The sequence below is a fragment of the Mytilus trossulus genome, chromosome 1 (assembly GCF_036588685.1).
Source record: "Mytilus trossulus isolate FHL-02 chromosome 1, PNRI_Mtr1.1.1.hap1, whole genome shotgun sequence".
NCBI classification, from domain to species: domain Eukaryota; kingdom Metazoa; phylum Mollusca; class Bivalvia; order Mytilida; family Mytilidae; genus Mytilus; species Mytilus trossulus.
Window position 1 is genome coordinate 79,554,804 of NC_086373.1, and position 17,643 is coordinate 79,572,446.

At 32.1% G+C, this 17,643-nt stretch overlaps 1 protein-coding gene and 1 long non-coding RNA gene across 3 annotated transcripts in view; both read right to left on the reverse strand.

Moving 5' to 3' along the window:
• Nucleotides 1–17,643, reverse strand: part of LOC134696039 (laminin subunit alpha lam-3-like) — a 107,843-nt gene that overhangs the window by 43,553 nt on the left and 46,647 nt on the right. The window contains exons 12-21 of the mRNA XM_063557631.1: nucleotides 17,380–17,580; nucleotides 16,888–16,989; nucleotides 16,316–16,536; nucleotides 7,248–7,359; nucleotides 6,715–6,828; nucleotides 5,823–6,049; nucleotides 2,878–3,086; nucleotides 1,543–1,649; nucleotides 716–893; nucleotides 341–450 (exon numbers count right to left, since the gene is read on the reverse strand). Of these exons, the coding sequence (XP_063413701.1) occupies nucleotides 341–450; nucleotides 716–893; nucleotides 1,543–1,649; nucleotides 2,878–3,086; nucleotides 5,823–6,049; nucleotides 6,715–6,828; nucleotides 7,248–7,359; nucleotides 16,316–16,536; nucleotides 16,888–16,989; nucleotides 17,380–17,580 (1,581 nt within the window). The remainder of the gene's footprint in view (nucleotides 1–340; nucleotides 451–715; nucleotides 894–1,542; nucleotides 1,650–2,877; nucleotides 3,087–5,822; nucleotides 6,050–6,714; nucleotides 6,829–7,247; nucleotides 7,360–16,315; nucleotides 16,537–16,887; nucleotides 16,990–17,379; nucleotides 17,581–17,643) is intronic.
• LOC134686510 (uncharacterized) lies at nucleotides 13,006–15,794 on the reverse strand. 2 transcript variants are annotated; one of them, XR_010101619.1, is made up of 3 exons: nucleotides 15,623–15,794; nucleotides 13,946–14,052; nucleotides 13,006–13,197 (listed from the first exon to the last, which is right to left on the reverse strand). It is a non-coding gene; the product is annotated as an uncharacterized LOC134686510 (long non-coding RNA). The 2 variants fall into 2 exon arrangements; XR_010101617.1 differs by lacking the exon at nucleotides 15,623–15,794 and adding an exon at nucleotides 15,252–15,602.

The following is a 17,643-nucleotide window of genomic DNA, read 5'->3' on the forward strand; positions in this document are numbered from 1 at the left end:
AAAGCCATACTTTCTTGAAATTCATGCACTACATTATAAGAGTAAAGTCCTGCATATTTCCAAATAAAGAAACAAAGGGTTTAAAGAATGATATACAATCAAATATATCAGTATATATACTGACAAATCATATAAAGAAGAAATACCCATATTACTGAAAGGGTTTGACAATAAGACTTTACATGTCTACACTAGTGTGATAACTCAACACTGATATCAAAATCCTCCAAATCTCACAATTATACTTGTCAAAAAAGTAAAAGAGAAGAATCTATTTCTGGCAGTTCAAGAAGAAAAGAACTACTAGCAGAAAGGTTAATATTTGGGACAAGCATTGTACCTGACAACTGTCACATTTAGAACCAATAACATTGGGTAAACAGTTACAATACCCCGTGTTCATACTACACTGATATGTCTGGTTAGTTCCATCACGGTCACACTTACAATCTGATGTAAAACATAGAAGTTTAATTGGCACTGACTGTCATTTAAATTCAAATCAATTAATTAAGTATAAAAAGTTTCACTTTAAAAGTAATCTGAAAATTTTGTGCTACAAAAAACATGTGAAACATGATTAAAATTCTAGAGACATCTGAACTTAAAGCTGGAATTTTCTTATCCAAAAATTTTATCATCAACATTTATAAAAAAGACTTTAAATATATTGTATAAATTAATTCTGACAGAATATTTTGATGGAAAGACATACCAATGCACCCTCTATAAGAAAATCCATAAAACCCTTCCTTGCATGTTTTACACTGAAGTCCTGTTACACCTGTCTTACAAACACACTGCCCAGTGTAGGGATCACACTGGTCCCCTACTGAACCCTGATCATCACAATCACAGGGGAGACAACCCTCTTTCATCTGACCAAATCCTTTCTGTAAAGTCAATACATTATCTAAACTCTTTTAATAGCTACTTTATTTGTTAGACTGGTATCAATTACTTGTATGTTAGCATCAAATTAGAAGAATAATGCATGATAAATAAGATAACTATATTAAATTAAATAAGTTTATAACACACATTATCGCTATTTGTCCACCATTACTGGACATCACAAAGGTTCCCTTAAAATGTTGATGCTACAATAGGAAATGTCTGACCCTGCATAGGAAAAGTGATTGTTGTATGATGTCAATAGTTATAGTGTCATAGATACCCAAATAGCTATAATGTCTATTTAGACTGCTGTGATTTATGTTAAGAGGTTAGTTGTTGTATTGGTATCATATTTTTACTATGTACATGTATTAAACTTTATTGTCTTTAACTTAAATTAGTGAACTAAGCAGGTTTAATTGAATAATTTTTTTTTTAAGATATTCATATTTGATAAGTGAATGTCTGAGCCAAATACACCCATCTCTTAATTTTCAAATATAGGATCCCAATTTTTTTTAAAGTTCATGCTAATTAATGCTCTTCTATAATATTTAATACAAACACCGTAACCTAAACCATTCAGTGTTAATTTATTACTGTAACCAGACTAATTAAAGTATATATTTCAGATGTCATCTTTACCTGACAAAGATCACACTTTCTTCCTCCAAAGTTTTCTTTACATTGACATTGACCTGTATAACGGTCACATGACAGACCAGTTGACCCGTAACCATCACAATCACATGCTGAAATGTAACAAAAAATATATAAATTAAAAAATTAGAAAGATCATGTCATAGAGAACATGTGTACTAAGTTTCAAGTTGATTGGACTTCAACTTCATCAAAAACTATCTTGACCAAAAACTTTAACCTGAAACTCCCACTTTCATTTTCTATGTTCAGCGGACCGTGAAATTGGCGTCAAGAGTCTAATTTGGCTTTAAAATTAGAAAGATCATATCATAAGCAACAGGTGTACTAAGTTTCAAGTTGATTGGACTTCAGCTTCATCAAAAACTACCTTGACCAAAAACTTTAACCTGAAGCAGGACAAACGGATGAATGGACGAACAGACGGACGGACACACAGACCAAAAAACATAATGCCCCTATCGTAGGTGGGCGTAAAAATAAAATATTCCATAGTAGTTTATATCTCTGTAACTATTGTACCTCATAATAACTGACTTTATATCTAAAATTCAGAAAGGGAACGATGGTATAAGTTAACGTTTTATTATTGAACATCAAACTTGATATTTTCCATGTTTTATTGTATCTTGTCAACAGTTACAGATAAAATATTTCAATGCTTTTATAACATAACAGCTTTTAAGATATCATCATCATTTCAGTATTGACAACAAAACTTGATTTTAGTGCATTTGTCAATGAAAGAAAGTGAGTCATAGCAAGTCCTTTTGATGCTGTAACTTTCATAGTGTATTGTGAAAACAGTAATGTATTTGCAAATATTACAACTCAATCTGAAGTCATCATTTCTAGTTTTGACAAAGAAAGGAAGTTTATATTGAACAAGCCTTATCTGGTATATCAAAACCCATAATAAAGTTGTAACTACAATACCCTTCCCTTTCATGAATGTGACCTATCGAATTAGATTATTTACCAGATTTGTTATAACAAAACACAATGGGTGCCACATGTGAAGCAGATTATGTTTGCCCTTCTGGAGCACCTGAGATCACCCCTAGTTTTTGTGGGGTTCATATTGCTTATTCTTTAGTTTTCTATGTTGTGTCATGTGTTCTATTGTTTGTCTGTTTGGCTTCTTTCATTTTTAGCCAGGCATTGTCAGTTTGTTTTTTCGATTTATCAGTTTGACTGTCCCTCTAGTATCTTTCATCACTCTTTTATTATTTCTGAAATATATTTATACTGTATACTGCTTTTAGATGTGCCAATTCAGATATTTTTTTCAGGTTATTCCATACTGAGTGCTAACATTACCTGAGCAGTCCCCATTGACAGCTGTGCCATAGAACCCAGGTTTACACACACCACATCGGTCACCATCAGCATTGTTTAAACATGTCAAACATCTCCCTGACATAGAATCACAGCTGAATGGATCTCTCAAATCAATGTTTCCATTACATTCACAGGGTCGGCAATAACCCCCTGGTATCAAAGGGTCACCATAGTAACCTGCACCACAACTAAAATATTCAACGAATTTTCAAATATTTATTTATTTCAATGGTTTTCAAATGTTACATTTGATAACAAAATAAGTTCATTTATCTTATGTCTTATAATACACAGAAAGTGCATGCGTCAACTATATTCTGATTGAATTATACAAAATTAACCTCTTTTACTAAATTTCAGTTTGAAATTATACTCTGAATCTGAAATTTCTCGATACCTCTGGATATTATTTACAGTCTTTCCAACTGCAAGGAAATACAAATTACTACTGTGGATTCTTTTATTTTATTTTCGTGGGTACCAATATTCATGGATAAAGGAAAACTTGCATGTTTGTGAACATTTAATTTTGTTGAAGTCTTCATACAAGTCTTAAGAAAATTTGTCTTTCGTGGAACATTGAATATTGTGGTTCACCAATGCCAGCCTACAAAATCCATGAAAATAGGTATCCAACATATAATAATGAATCCACAAAACTTATTATAAATGTAACCAGATGCTCCGCAGGGCGTAGCTTTATACAACGGCAGAGGTTGAACCCTGAACGGTTGGGGCAAGTATGGACACAACATTCAAGCTGGATTCAGCTCTAAATTTGGATTGTGAATAAATTGTTGACACAGCATAGGTTTCTGACACAGAATGAATGTGTTCTAATGAACTTCAAATTTTGGTTTTCTCTTAGAGCAATTCACTATGCTGTTGAATATTAATCCTCTCAAAAAAATGTTTGAAGAAATTTTCTTTTTACTTATGAAATTTCAAATGAGAAAATTGAACCCAATTTTTTTAATCACATCCCCTTTCCCTTATTCCAAAACTAATCTCAATTGAAATTTCTAATGGAGTTTGCAACAATAACTACTCATTTAAATACATCATAAAATATTAAGATGTAAAAAAACTGCTTGTTATCACTGAATGGTAAAGATTATTTTAATTTATCAGTTGGTAGTAAAAAGTGAATATACATTGTATATTGTATATACAAAGATTTAAGTTGATTCTGGACAAAGAAAGATAACTCCAATTAAAAAAAAATCTTGCAATTGCACAATATTATGCAATTAGATATTTCTTGCTTACTATTCTGGACAAAGAAAGATAACTCTAATTAAAAAAGAAATTGCTATTTCACAATATTGTGCAATTAGATATTTCTTGCCATTGCGCAATACTGTGCAATTGAAAAGACTTGCTATTGCACAATACTTAATATAATCATTTTAGATCCTGATTTGGACCAACTTGAAAACTGGGCCCATAATCAAAAATCTAAGTACATGGTTGGATTCAGCATATCAGGTCCGAGACCACAATTGTCGTCCCTTGATTTTCGTTGTTCACGAATATAGTCCCTAGTGTTAACAGTGGGTTACTTGCCAATAATTTTTATACCCCTTCCAAATTTATTTCTCCATGTTTAATGCCTCCAATTGTAAGTAGGGGGGTGAAATTACACTGTAAAAAAATTTGGGTCCAGAATTTTACAGGAAAGTAGTGATTCGGTCCAGCTGAAAAAGGTTAAAAATTAGCACTTTGAAAGCTGTCAAAAGATTTCAAGACACCCTAAACACAAAATTGTCCATATTTTGAGTTTGAGGCGATGAAGTTTTCTATAATTTTGATATAATTTGTCCCAAAAGTAGTACAACACACTGTAAAAATTTCATTGAGAAAGCGCAGGTGGGATTTTTTTAATTTTCATTTATGTTCTAAAAGAAATGCACTACGAATTAATTATGTTCTCAGACCATCATATTCAATTTTTGTTAAAATCAAACTAAGTTTAATTTTGGACCCTTTGGACTTTAATGTAGACCAATTTGAAAACAGGACCAAAAATGAAGAATCTACATACATAGATTTGGCATATCAAAGAACCCCATTTATTCAATTTTTGATGAAATCAAACAAAGTTTAATTTTAGACCCCGATTTGGACCAACTTGAAAACTGGGCCAATAATCAAGAATCTAAGTACATTTTTAGATTCAGCATATCAAAGAACCCAACCGATTCATTTTTTGTCAAAATCAAACTAAGTTTAATTTTGGACCCTTTGGACCTTAATGTAGACCAATTTGAAAACGGGAACAAAAGTTAAGAATCTACATACACAGTTAGATTCGGCATATCAAAGAACCCCAATTATTCAATTTTGATGACCCTTTTTTACCCTTGGGGCCCCTTATTCCTAAACTGTTGGGACCAAAACTCCCAAAATCAATACCAACCTTCCTTTTATGGTCATAAACCATGTGTTTAAATTTCATAGATTTCTATTTACTTATACTAACGTTATGGTGCGAAAACCAAGAAAATACTTATTTGGGTCCCTTTTTGGCCCCTAATTCCTAAACTGTTGGGACCTAAACTCCCAAAATCAATACCACCCTTCCTTTTGTGGTCATTAACATTGTGTTTAAATTTCATTGATTTCTATTAACTTAAACTAAAGTTATTGTGTGAAAACCAAGAATAATGCTTATTTGGGCACTTTTTTGGCCCCTTATTCCTAAACTGTTGAAACCAAAACTCCCAAAATCAATCCCAACCTTCCTTTTGTGGTCATAAACCTTGTGTTAAAATTTCATAGATTTCTATTCACTTTTACTAAAGTTAGAGTGCGAAAACTAAAAGTATTCGGACGACGACGACAACAACGCAGACGACGACGCCAACGTGATAGCAATATACGACGAAAATTTTTTCAAATTTTGCGGTCGTATAAAAACTTACAGTTCACAATGTACTCCAACATGTCCTGTTCTGCAGTCTAAACAATGGTAATTATCTTCATTTAGGATGACAGGGTGCCACTCACATTTGGTGGCAAAATTATTTCTGGGATCAGTTGATGGGCAGGCACATGCTTTACAATCCATGGGAGTTCCCTTCATAGGATCACCATAGTAACCAGGTAAACATTGATCACATCTGTCTCCTGTCGTGTGATCCTTACAGACCTGAAAAAAACAATTCTGAATGCTCAAGACTTTACAACAACTAAAGTAGAATTCTAAGAACCACAAATATGTGGCTGAAGGCTGCCTTCCAATGAGGGATTTTATTGCTGTATTGAATACCCCTTGGTGGTCTTTCGCTGTTTTCTACTCTTTGGTCTGTTTGTTTTTTCTTTGACATATTTCCCATTCCATTTCTATTTTCAATTTTATTAATTTTTCACTTTTTCCAATGAAACATGTACAAGGGACCTGACACTTTACCTTTAAATCATAGCATCACTTTTATAAAATATTCCATATTCAAATCAATTGTGAAAGCACAATGGTTAAAAATATATGTATGGCTAGATGGTGCTATAAGGCCCAGAAAAAACATTTAACCGCAAAATAAATAAGACTACAAATTGTTTCTTGATGTTATTTCTACAAACTAACACATATCTCTTAAACATCATTCATAAAGTAAGTTGACATTAGAACAGATAATTGAGCAATAGATATTCATAGTTAAAATTATAATTGTTAATAAAAAAAAAAATCATAATTTTATGACATTTATTAACTTAAGCATGAGTCTTTATCTTTAGCTTCCTTGCACCATCTTTTAAAAAGATTAGTATTGGAATCGTCGGTCAACTTTCTTTACATCCTCAAGGTCAACTTACTATACATTTTCCAGTATTTGGGTCACACTTGTCAGCATGCTGATGACATTGACATGGCTGACATCTTCCTCCATACACAATATCATCTACCCGTCTGTATCCTGGCTCACAACTCTATTTAAAATAAATAAACTATCTCATAACTTGCATGAAAGTAATAAAAGTTAGATACAATCATTCAGGATAGAAATATTCATTTCTGACTAAAATATCTCTCAAAATCAGACTTTTTCAACATGAATGTGGGTACATTGTTAAAACCAAAAACAAGCAACCAGAAACAGAAATATATGGTTTAAAAATATTGAGATGATTTCATCATGTTTCTGGAATTTTTTCCCCCTTATATTTGAAACCCTAAGGAGTAAATTATTTTTTTACTCTTTGGTCGGGTTGTTGTCTTTTTGACACATTCCCTGTTTCCATTCTGAATATTTTTCTCTAACTCTCTAACAAATAAATTAAGTCACATGTAATTATTAATTTATAGATAGTTTTAAGGTAAAAATTGAAGGAAACAGTATAATACATACCTCACACGATAATCCATGATAACCTCGAGGACAATTACATTTCTCTACAGTAGGTAGTGTAAGGTTGCTGGGAGAGGAAGCACTCACTGTATCTAAGGTTACACTTTTCAAACTGAAAATAGTGGTTATAATGAATCAAAACTATTAAAAGGGTTTACTATATTACAACTACAGAAATATGATAAAATATCAACGTCTTTAATTCTATGTTGAGTATAATATGCAACATGTCTTCTTATACTGCAGAACTGCTTTGCTCTACAGTAGGACAACCGGATGTGCCTTTTTGGCCAAAATGTGATTCGGCGGCGCTCAGTAGTCCTACGTGAAAATTGGACTATTTTGCGTCGGCCGACGTCAGCTGAAAAATGGCGCGCTTTTGTAAAAAAAAAATCATTCGTTTATAGCAAAGTACCGGCGGTCAATGCTGTTGATTGTAAGCACATTTATAAGAGAAAAATATATAAGTTTACTTATTATTTTCATGATTGAACAAAAAAATAAAAGAAAATCTTATTTTTTCACATCTGAAGATAGAATTTCGGATTTCGATTTTCTGCACTGTAGAATTAAATAGCGATATTAAAAAGGGGTACAAAAAAAAAGCCTATCCCCCAATTACCCTAAAATTTTTACATCGTAATTTCGATAGTTTTTCACATCGAAATCCGTAAAGAAAAGGGGTGTCCAAATTAGGGCAAAAAATTGTACCCATTTTAAAGTAGGGGTCTCAATTTTTATAGGTTTTTCCTTGCATGGCCGGTAGAATTAGAAATTGGGAAATATTCTGTTTTTAAAGTAAATATTCATTCAACTATCAAGAATAGCTGAATCCCTATATATGTAACCTCTATAAAAATATCAATATATGTCAATAAATTGTAAAATTATAGATTTTTTTCGAAATTGAAGAAGGCGCCATTTTCGCCTATTTGTCTATTACGTTTATTTGTCTGCTATAATTATTAGCTGATTCTAAAAAATCTCCGCCTCGATTTTTTTTATACTTTCATTTTATAATCTTTGGTACATAATGCAGATGTTATGAAAAAATTAGGCACTTCTATCGAGTAGAAATGGAGAACGGTCATCTTTATTTTGTATGTCCCCACTATGGGGGCATGGTCCTCCTTTTCCTTGTTTCTGAAGTACACGATAGCTATTCATCTCTCGAAATTAATTATCAACTAAATATCATTGAAACAAAATGAATATATCTTAAAACATCAATAAATTTTAAGTGCTACTGATTCTTTTAACAAAATATGCCGGAATCGACCCCATCCGATGTTGTGTTAATACATAGATCAACGTTGTCAATTTCCGGCACGAAAAGCAAAAAATGTCAACGTAAAATGTCAGTAAAAGTTGGAATCTTTTCTTCTTTGTAGACTTTGTATAAATTTTGTTTATCTTAATGTCAGGAAAGTCAGGCAGTATGTTGAAACCAAATCAACGTTATACCAAACCAGGCTTTACTTGGTAAACTAACAGTTTAAGGCCTGCATCAACATCACTGAGATTGACTTGTTGACATCGTACTTTAATAAAGTTGAGAAAAGATTCATTTCGTGCATAGTTACCGGCCGCTGAGTTTTTGAAATGAACAACTTATCTGTTTGGTCATATCGATTTCTTTCATAATTTTCCTTTCATTCATTAATACAGTAATGGTTATGTGTTTTGTTTCTTTTTTTGTCAAAAGGGGGGGAGGGGGGCTTGCTCTTTTAATTTTATCAAAGGCATGCGTAATTTTTAGGACTTATGGTTCTCAATTTCTGATTTGCAGTGAAGGTTCAACCTCTTCATGACTTTACATATTTCAAATCTGCAGTTTCTTAGGAAAATGATTATTTATGATTACTATATTAGTATTACAGACGTTTATTGTCGAAATCCGGATATGGTGTACTAAAGAAATATTGACACCGAATGTTTGTGGCACAACATCCTGTCCACAAGTTAACAAAAAAATTGTTTTCTGTGACGTATTAAATTTATATTAAGATCCATTTTGTTACATCTTGTGATCAATTTTATTTGGCAATCGCCAATGGCAGTCAGCAGGGTTAAAGAACATCAGTTGTTCGACCTGTTAGTTAAATGCGTTTTGTTTAAATATACTTTTTCACTCTTTTGGTCTTTTGGAAAATGTTGTTTGTGCTGTTTTTAGACCCTTCTACAACGAAATTTGTTTGACATGCACACGTATAAAAATTGCGTTTTTTTTTCCAACGCAGTAGGTTTGAACGTAGTTTTCAATTTAGACTTGCATATATATATATATAGTAATATACATGTATCTATGCATAGGGGGAAAAGGGGGCAACCAGTTGCTATTCTAGGTGGTGGGAATTCGAAGAGAATCCTGGTGTGTTTGTACTAGTATTTGTCTGTCCTAGGTGCTTTACCTTTATATCCATTCAACAGTAGGCCTATATGTTCATCTTTTTTTGTTTATATTTTGTTTGATGTAAATTATTTCAATGAAGTATGTAAACGTTTGTTGCCAACTTTTTTTTATAAACCACATAACCTATAACATTGAAGATCTATAGTAGGATTTTTTTCTGGATTTACTATTTATTAATCTGCATCCATTGCATCATATGCTTTTATTTTTAATTAAACATATTTCACTTTTGCACACAGACACAGAATATTCCTTTTCAGGTAGTTTTGTGTCATGTTATTTAGGGGTCTTTTATATACATGTAGCTTACTATACATTATTGGTTCTGCTATAATAAATGTTGAAGGCTGTCAGAGATCTATATTAAGTCATTTAGTATCTGGTGAGGAGTTGTCTCATTGGCAATCATACTCAAACTTCTGATTTTCATATTCGAACTGTAATCAAGCCTTAAGCAGGCAAACTGAAAGGGAATGTAGTACCTATAGTATATAACTTATTACAAAAAACTGTTCCACTATAACCCTTTCCTCCATTGAATTTTTTTTTTTTGCATACTTGATTCGCATAGGATTTTTTAATAAAATGCTGAACATATACTTTAAAGTATTATGGGATTGCAAAAAACAACTATTTCATCAAATAAAGGAGTATGTTCGATAAGGTCCTAAAATGGCCCCCCTTTTTAGCGTAAATCTCAAACTCAGATTTATCTACCAATATCACGATAAATTACAGCTAATACATTGACTGGATAGGATATAAACCATTTTGTTGAAAATTTTACGTTTCTGCGTTTCATTATGACGTCACAAGTGTACTCATATTGATTTTTTACGAAAAAATCAATGAAAATGGGTAAATTTCTATAGATTATTGGACAGAAAACATAGAGCGCATACGTCGACAATAAAGATCTTTTGAAATAATGTTTGTAAAGACATTGAGCATGTCTTATTTGAATCATAGCTTGTCGAAGCCTGCGCTCTATGTTTCCTGGTCCTTCATTTGGTTGAAATCTAGCTGATTTTGTCAAATTTCACCAAAATCCCTAATGTTGACCTTTTTTGGAAGTAAAAATCAAAGTGTTAGAATTAAACTTTGACAAAAACAGTCCAGTTTAACTTCCTAACATGTCTTAAAGGCAACTTAAAACATTTATTGTCTTGTAACTATGAACTTTGTAATTGGGGCCAAATATGACCCTTACCGAACTTACTCCTTTAAGTCAGATATTCCTATGATATGCCTTTTAATATTGGATACAAATTTTATTAAGTCAACTGCAGACACTTTGTCATCAAAGTGTTTCAACTGAGGTACTACACAGGCGTCAAAAGGTGTCATTATGTATGATTATGGAGTAAGGGGGTGGCGTCATTATGGAGGAAAGGGTTAAAAATCAATGAAGTATTTTAAATGATATAATGTTGCTAGCCATATGGATATATGTTTTATATGTTGTGCATCTCTTTTCTCCTTTCAGTCACAGGGGCTATGTTCAAAGCATGGTTGTTTATATCATACATTTGTAACTGGTGGTAGGATATATACTTGTAGTAATGCAGTGTTGAATACTGATTCCCCTCTCACTAAATTGATAGGGATAAAACAATTAAAATTCTTTCACTAAATCTCAATTATAGGGCAAAAGTGAAGGAAATCAATCTAAGCACACTATTGTTTCTGCTCTGTCAGACATGTTTTCTGCTCTTTGATAGGGTTGTCTCTTTAACACCTTGCCCATTTTCAATTTAATAGATAATTTAAGTATGTGATATGTGATAAGTATCCAAAAGTGAGCTTGTTTGATCAAATTCATCATTGTGATTCAATTCTTAAAAATAGAGATTTACAACACATGGGTAAAAGGTAAAAGTCTTATTTACCATGAAAAAAGTCATATAATTCTGGAATGGTAAAACTTGAATTAGCAAAAAGGTAAAAGTGAGATTTCTTTAAATTACATGCATGCAAAATAAAAGTGAAACACTTGAGTCCAGGGGGATGATATATTCGTTTTTCAGAAGTATACAATACAAGAGTGCACACGCTGAAGTGTCTCGCTTTTTCTTTACCTATCATTGATATTATGTTGATAGACCTAAATATAAAGCTTTATTACAACTGTCACACAAACTTAACATTAACCAAGTAAACTAAACATTGACCAATGAACCATGCAAATGAGGTCGAGGTCCAATGAACCGTTACAGGCAGTCATGTACAGAAAACAAATCTTCCATACAACAAATATAGTTGACCTATTGCTCATACTCAGTCTCATAGTTTAAGAAAACAGACCAAAACAAAACAAAAACTCAACATTGAGCAATGAACTGTCAAAATGACGTCAAGTCCAAATAAAACCTGTGTGACTGACATATAGATCATAAAATATTTCCATACACCAAATATAGTTGACCAATTGCATATAGTATTAGAAAAAAAGACCAAAACTCAAAAACTTAACTTTTACCACTGAACCATGAAAATGGGGTCAAGGTTAGATGACACCTGCCAGCTAGACATGAACACCTTACAATCATTCCGTACACCAAATACAGTAGACCTATTGTATACAGTATGAGAAAAACAGACCAAAACACAAAAACTAAACTACATGTACATGTATAACCACTGAACAAAGAAAATAAGGTCAAGGTCAGATGACACGTGCGAGTTGGACATTTACACCTTACAGTCCTTCCATACACCAACTATCCTTCACCTATTGCTTATACATGTTGTATCTGAGATATGGACTTGACCACCAAAACTTAACCTTGTTCACTGATCCATGAAAAGAGGACAAGTGAAAACTGTCTGACGGGCATGAGGACCTTGCCAGGTATGACATTTCAAATATAGTTATCCTAATTACTTATAATGAGAGGAAATTAAACATTACAAAAAATCTTAACTTTCTTTACAAGAAGTTACTGAACCATGAATATGAGGTCAAGGACATTGGACATGTGCCTGAGAGAAACTTCTTAACATGAGGCATCTATATACCAAGGATGAAGCATCCAGGTCTTCAACCCTTTAAAATATAAGTCTTTTGAGTAGTTACCTAACCCCACTTTCATAGTGGCCAGATCACTATCTCTTTGTAAAGCTTTCTGCAACAAAAGTTGCAGGTTCAACAAAAATGAGGAATCTTATCAATTATACAACAGTGATATATTGCTTTGAAACTTTTTTTTCATGAAAACAACTGAGTCAATAATCTGATTTTTTTTTTTTGCTAAATAAGGTGATATTTCACTTGTGCACATTTTAATGTTGATGAATCTTGCATATATTTCAAAATCCTCTTTTTACTACACATTGAGCCCATAGTCAGCTTAAGTTTCATTTATTCAATCCTGCATAAGTTCAACAAAAATGTCTGCTAATAAACAATTGAACCACCTCGGTTACCATTCTGTACATGAATATATCTCATTTTTATTTTCATATTCATTGCTGATTCTAGGTATCAAAATTTTAATCCTCCAGTAAAATTCTTCTTCTGACCATGCTGAAAGTGTACTGAAAATGAAAAAAATTACTTTGTTATTAAATTAAGTTTGTTGATTCAATTGAATAGTAATAATAAATGATAAATGATAATTTTAATATATTATATTTCATTGTTATGGGCATCATTGACCCAAATATGGTCTGCTTAAGTCATTCTCTTACATGTATCTGAAAAAATGTTCAAGTTTATTTAAACACTTCTGACATTCTCATGGATATGATGCATATCATGTAAGAGTTAATTCCCTTATATTGTTTTAAATCTTTATTAATGAATTTTAAATTACTGAACCCTTCATTCTTGAAATTAGGTTTTAAATCCAAATGAAACTATCTTAAAATTATACAGCATAGATAATACATGTAGCATAAAATCTTTAAACTATTAAAAGTATACCATTTGGTCTTAAAATCTGTGTATGATTTTTGGACCTATAAACTATAAATTTAAACTTCCATTCCAGATTTATTCCTTTGGCAATTTTTTTTGTCTGACTGTTAAATGTAAAATATTTTCAGTCTATTTCATTATCAAAATAGTGTTAATTCATATTTGTCTATCATGTTTGGTTCCATATTTGTGAGATTGAAATCATAGTGCATTGTAAAATAACCAACTGGTGTTACCCTGAACAGACACATTTGGATTTCTTACCCTAATCATGTTAATATATTCTAGTCATCTTGTTTTCTATTTTAAACAAAATAATTCAACATTCCATTTGATTACTGTTTTCTTGCTGTATGTATATCATACCTTTTATACATGTATATGTGCATGTACTGCAATTGTTTTTGTTGATACATGTATATAAAAGTCCTCTGTTTTGAATTTTTGATTCATAGTGAACATCTTTCTCCATCCTGTAAATATAAAGCAAATGTTCATACAATTACTAAATCTATTATACTAAATTATTCAATTTTGCATTGTTATTATCAACACATGAATACAAATTTGCCAAATAAATTACCAAGAAAAAACATATTTTCTTGATCCAATGAAGACCCATTGGTGGCTGTAGACTGTTGTCTGCTCTTTGGTTGGGTTGCTGTTTCTTTGACACATAACCCATTTCCATTCGCAATTATATATATATATATCTATTATTATAAATTTCTGCTCAATACATTAAAGTTACAGGCAAAGAAAACATGTATTATAATAGTGTACAGTGTACATAAATATATGCAAGCTGATTTTTTTTTACATTTTCAGGGCACTCAACCTTGTTTTAATTTGAATCAATGAACCACCACTGTCATAACACCATTATTTTGATAATATCATGATATCAATCAAGTTGGAGTACATTTTTTGAAAGAAATTAATATTGTCAATGGATTATCATTTCTAAGTAGCATGATAATTAGCATGATTAGTTGTATAAAAATATATGACTATAGCCTATAGGAATAATATAACATAATGGATATAAAGAATCTGTACAGGCATATCAAATTTGTAATAATTCCTGGTAATGAGATACATGTACATGTACAAGCTCTGAAATGGGTGGGTGACCCAGGGTGATTCAGTGGTTAATTTCAATGTGTAAATTTCTTTTAAAATATGAGATATGAATTTAGAGGATGCATGGCTATCTATTATTTTTGTATTTTATGTTTATGAAAGATTTAATTTTTATGAATTTTACATTTTGGTGTACATATGTACATGACATAAATATATATGTGAAATCAGGGACACAAATATTTTTTTTCCTAATGAAATATTATATCTGGTATAAAACATCCACCAGTAAAAGAGGGTCTAGTGGCAGATCCAGAAATTTTCATAGGTGGGGGCCCACTGACTGACCTAAGAGGGCTCCAGTCACGCTTCAGTGATTCCCTATATAAGCAACCAAATTTTTTCCCAAAAAGGGGGAGCCTGCCCCCCCTAAATCCGCCTATGGGGTCCACTTTTGAGTTGAACCCGAGACGTTCATCAAAATTTGTGGTGCCTCAGTAGCCTATATTTTGCAATTTATGGGGCATTGATATTACATGTGTACCCCCCTTTTTCGAGAACTTGCAATCGGCATGAAACGTGATCATACGTGCTTTTGAATTTGATTCATTTTGGTCCGTATTTTCAGTTAGAGATTTACAATGTTCTATTATCTGAGCAAAAAGTGAAAGCGTGAATATTTTCAATGGAGATCGTGAAGAACACCTTGACCAGTTAAAAACGGATGTTGACAACTTGTGTGGGTATAATATTTCCGGAGACAAGTGCGGATACCTTAGATCGAAATCCGAAATGTTATTCACCAGTATATAGTTGATTCAATACTAGTCTATTATAAGGAAATGATGATATATTGGATTTCAATTTTCATGTTTGATTTTATTTTTGCCGTTTAAATCATTTCTTTGGATCCGACTTATTTGATAGTAATTAACTAAAATATCTGGTATAAACCATTACCTTTTGTGTTATTCAGCATAAAGATTAAGCATCCAAGAATGTCATTAATGCAACTTTTCAGCATGGAATGACAAATCCAACGTCAAATAATGGCCGCCATTACGTGTTGACAACGTCGTCTAGTGAACCGTATCACTGAGCGGCGAAATCCTTACTCAGGCGCTTCCGGTTGTCCTACTGCTACATGGTAGTCAAGTAATAAGAGAGCAATGTATACTCAGCAAGATTCATATCACACAGTTTTCCATTTTACATATTATCTAACTCTGAAAAAATATCTATTTTATTCTGCCTTTTGTAGTGACAAGGTAATTTACATAAGAAAGGGAATAGTGTTGTATAGTATACCATACATACTACATAGTTTTCTGTCCTGTACAGTAGGTATAGTGACAAGATAATTAACAAAGTGAGGGGGGAGTGTTGTATAGTGTACCATATACATAATACATAGTTTTCTGTCCTGAATGATCAGTAGAGACACGATTATTAACAAAGTGAGGGGGGAGTGTTGTAAAGTGTACCATATACATACTACATAGTTTTCTGTCCTGTATGGTAAGTAGTTACAAAGTTATTTACAGATTGAGAGAGGAGGGTTGTATAGTACATACTACATAGTTTTCTGTCCTGTATGGTAAGTAGTTACAAAGTAATTTACAGATTGAGGGAGGAGTGTTGTATAGTACATACTACATAGTTTTCTGTCCTGTATGGTATGTAGCTCTGATCAATAGTCTTTCCACATTATATAGAACTGTCATGAAGTCTTGTTTACTAACAGGTTGTAAGTCTACATATCTCCCTCCATCGGTCATTCTTGACCAGTTATTCTCAGTCAAGGTCAGCCTCTCAGTATGGTCATTGTTTTCTCGGACATAGCCTTTACCACTAGCTAATGTTATGTTGCTTCCCTGAAAGCAAAGAGAACATGTTTGATGATTCCTGTTTAATATAGTTAGAAATGGAAGAAATTTAATTTTTGAAAACTTGGTAACTTCTGATACTATTTCTCTTTAGAACACCAGTTTTTCAAGCTCAATATACTAAGATAACTAACATTTTTCTCCAATTAACTAATCAACTCATTATTATCACATGAAATACAGAATTAGAATACATTTCTATAGTTGTACATAACTGCATATTACCAGCTCTACAAAGGAATGACTATTGTCTAAATCTTGCTACCACATATCAACTTTTAAATAAACAAAAATGTTTTTCTTATTTCTTGCAAGTATAAAATATACAGAGACACCAACCTGCATAATAACATTAACATCAAAGATATGTCTCTGGAATGGTACTGTAGTATCTAAATCATACTGTAGTGTATACTCTAATGTTCCTCCATATGATGTTAACTAAAATAAAGAAAAAAAAAACTCAACTCATCAGAATGAAATAGATAAAACTCACATATATCCTCTTTTACAGCTTTCTATCAAAAAACAACTTTAAAAATGCACCCTAAAATGTCTTTTCTAACCTGTATAAAAAACTGAAATTCTCTACTCAATTCTTGTTTATTACAAAAATTGATTAATCAAAGCAATTTTCAATCATTTAAAACTGTGTAATAATAATACACAAATATCCAGTCTTTCTCTTTAACTTGAAAAAATTCTACATTATTATTATCCTTATCCCTTTCCATGCAATGCAAAATAATGCAATAATTATATCCCATACAACTACATGACTACCTTTTTATGCAATAATACCAATCTATTCTTATATAATACAGTACATACTCTGTTTCCTAGATATTTGATTGTAGCTTGCCAGTAGTATATAACATCAGAACCAGTCTGGTCCAATGAATTCTGGGTAGATGCTGGATAAGACAAATACTCCAGCCATCCCTGATTGTTAGGTTGAACAAACAATGTAAAACCATCAGTGTTCAGTGTGGTAACTGTCCATCCACCCATTCCACCTAATAAGTGTGATATCTGTGTCGAAAAAAAGGATATGATAAAATCTGTATTAAGTGTGCTGGGAAAGTCCTCTTGAAT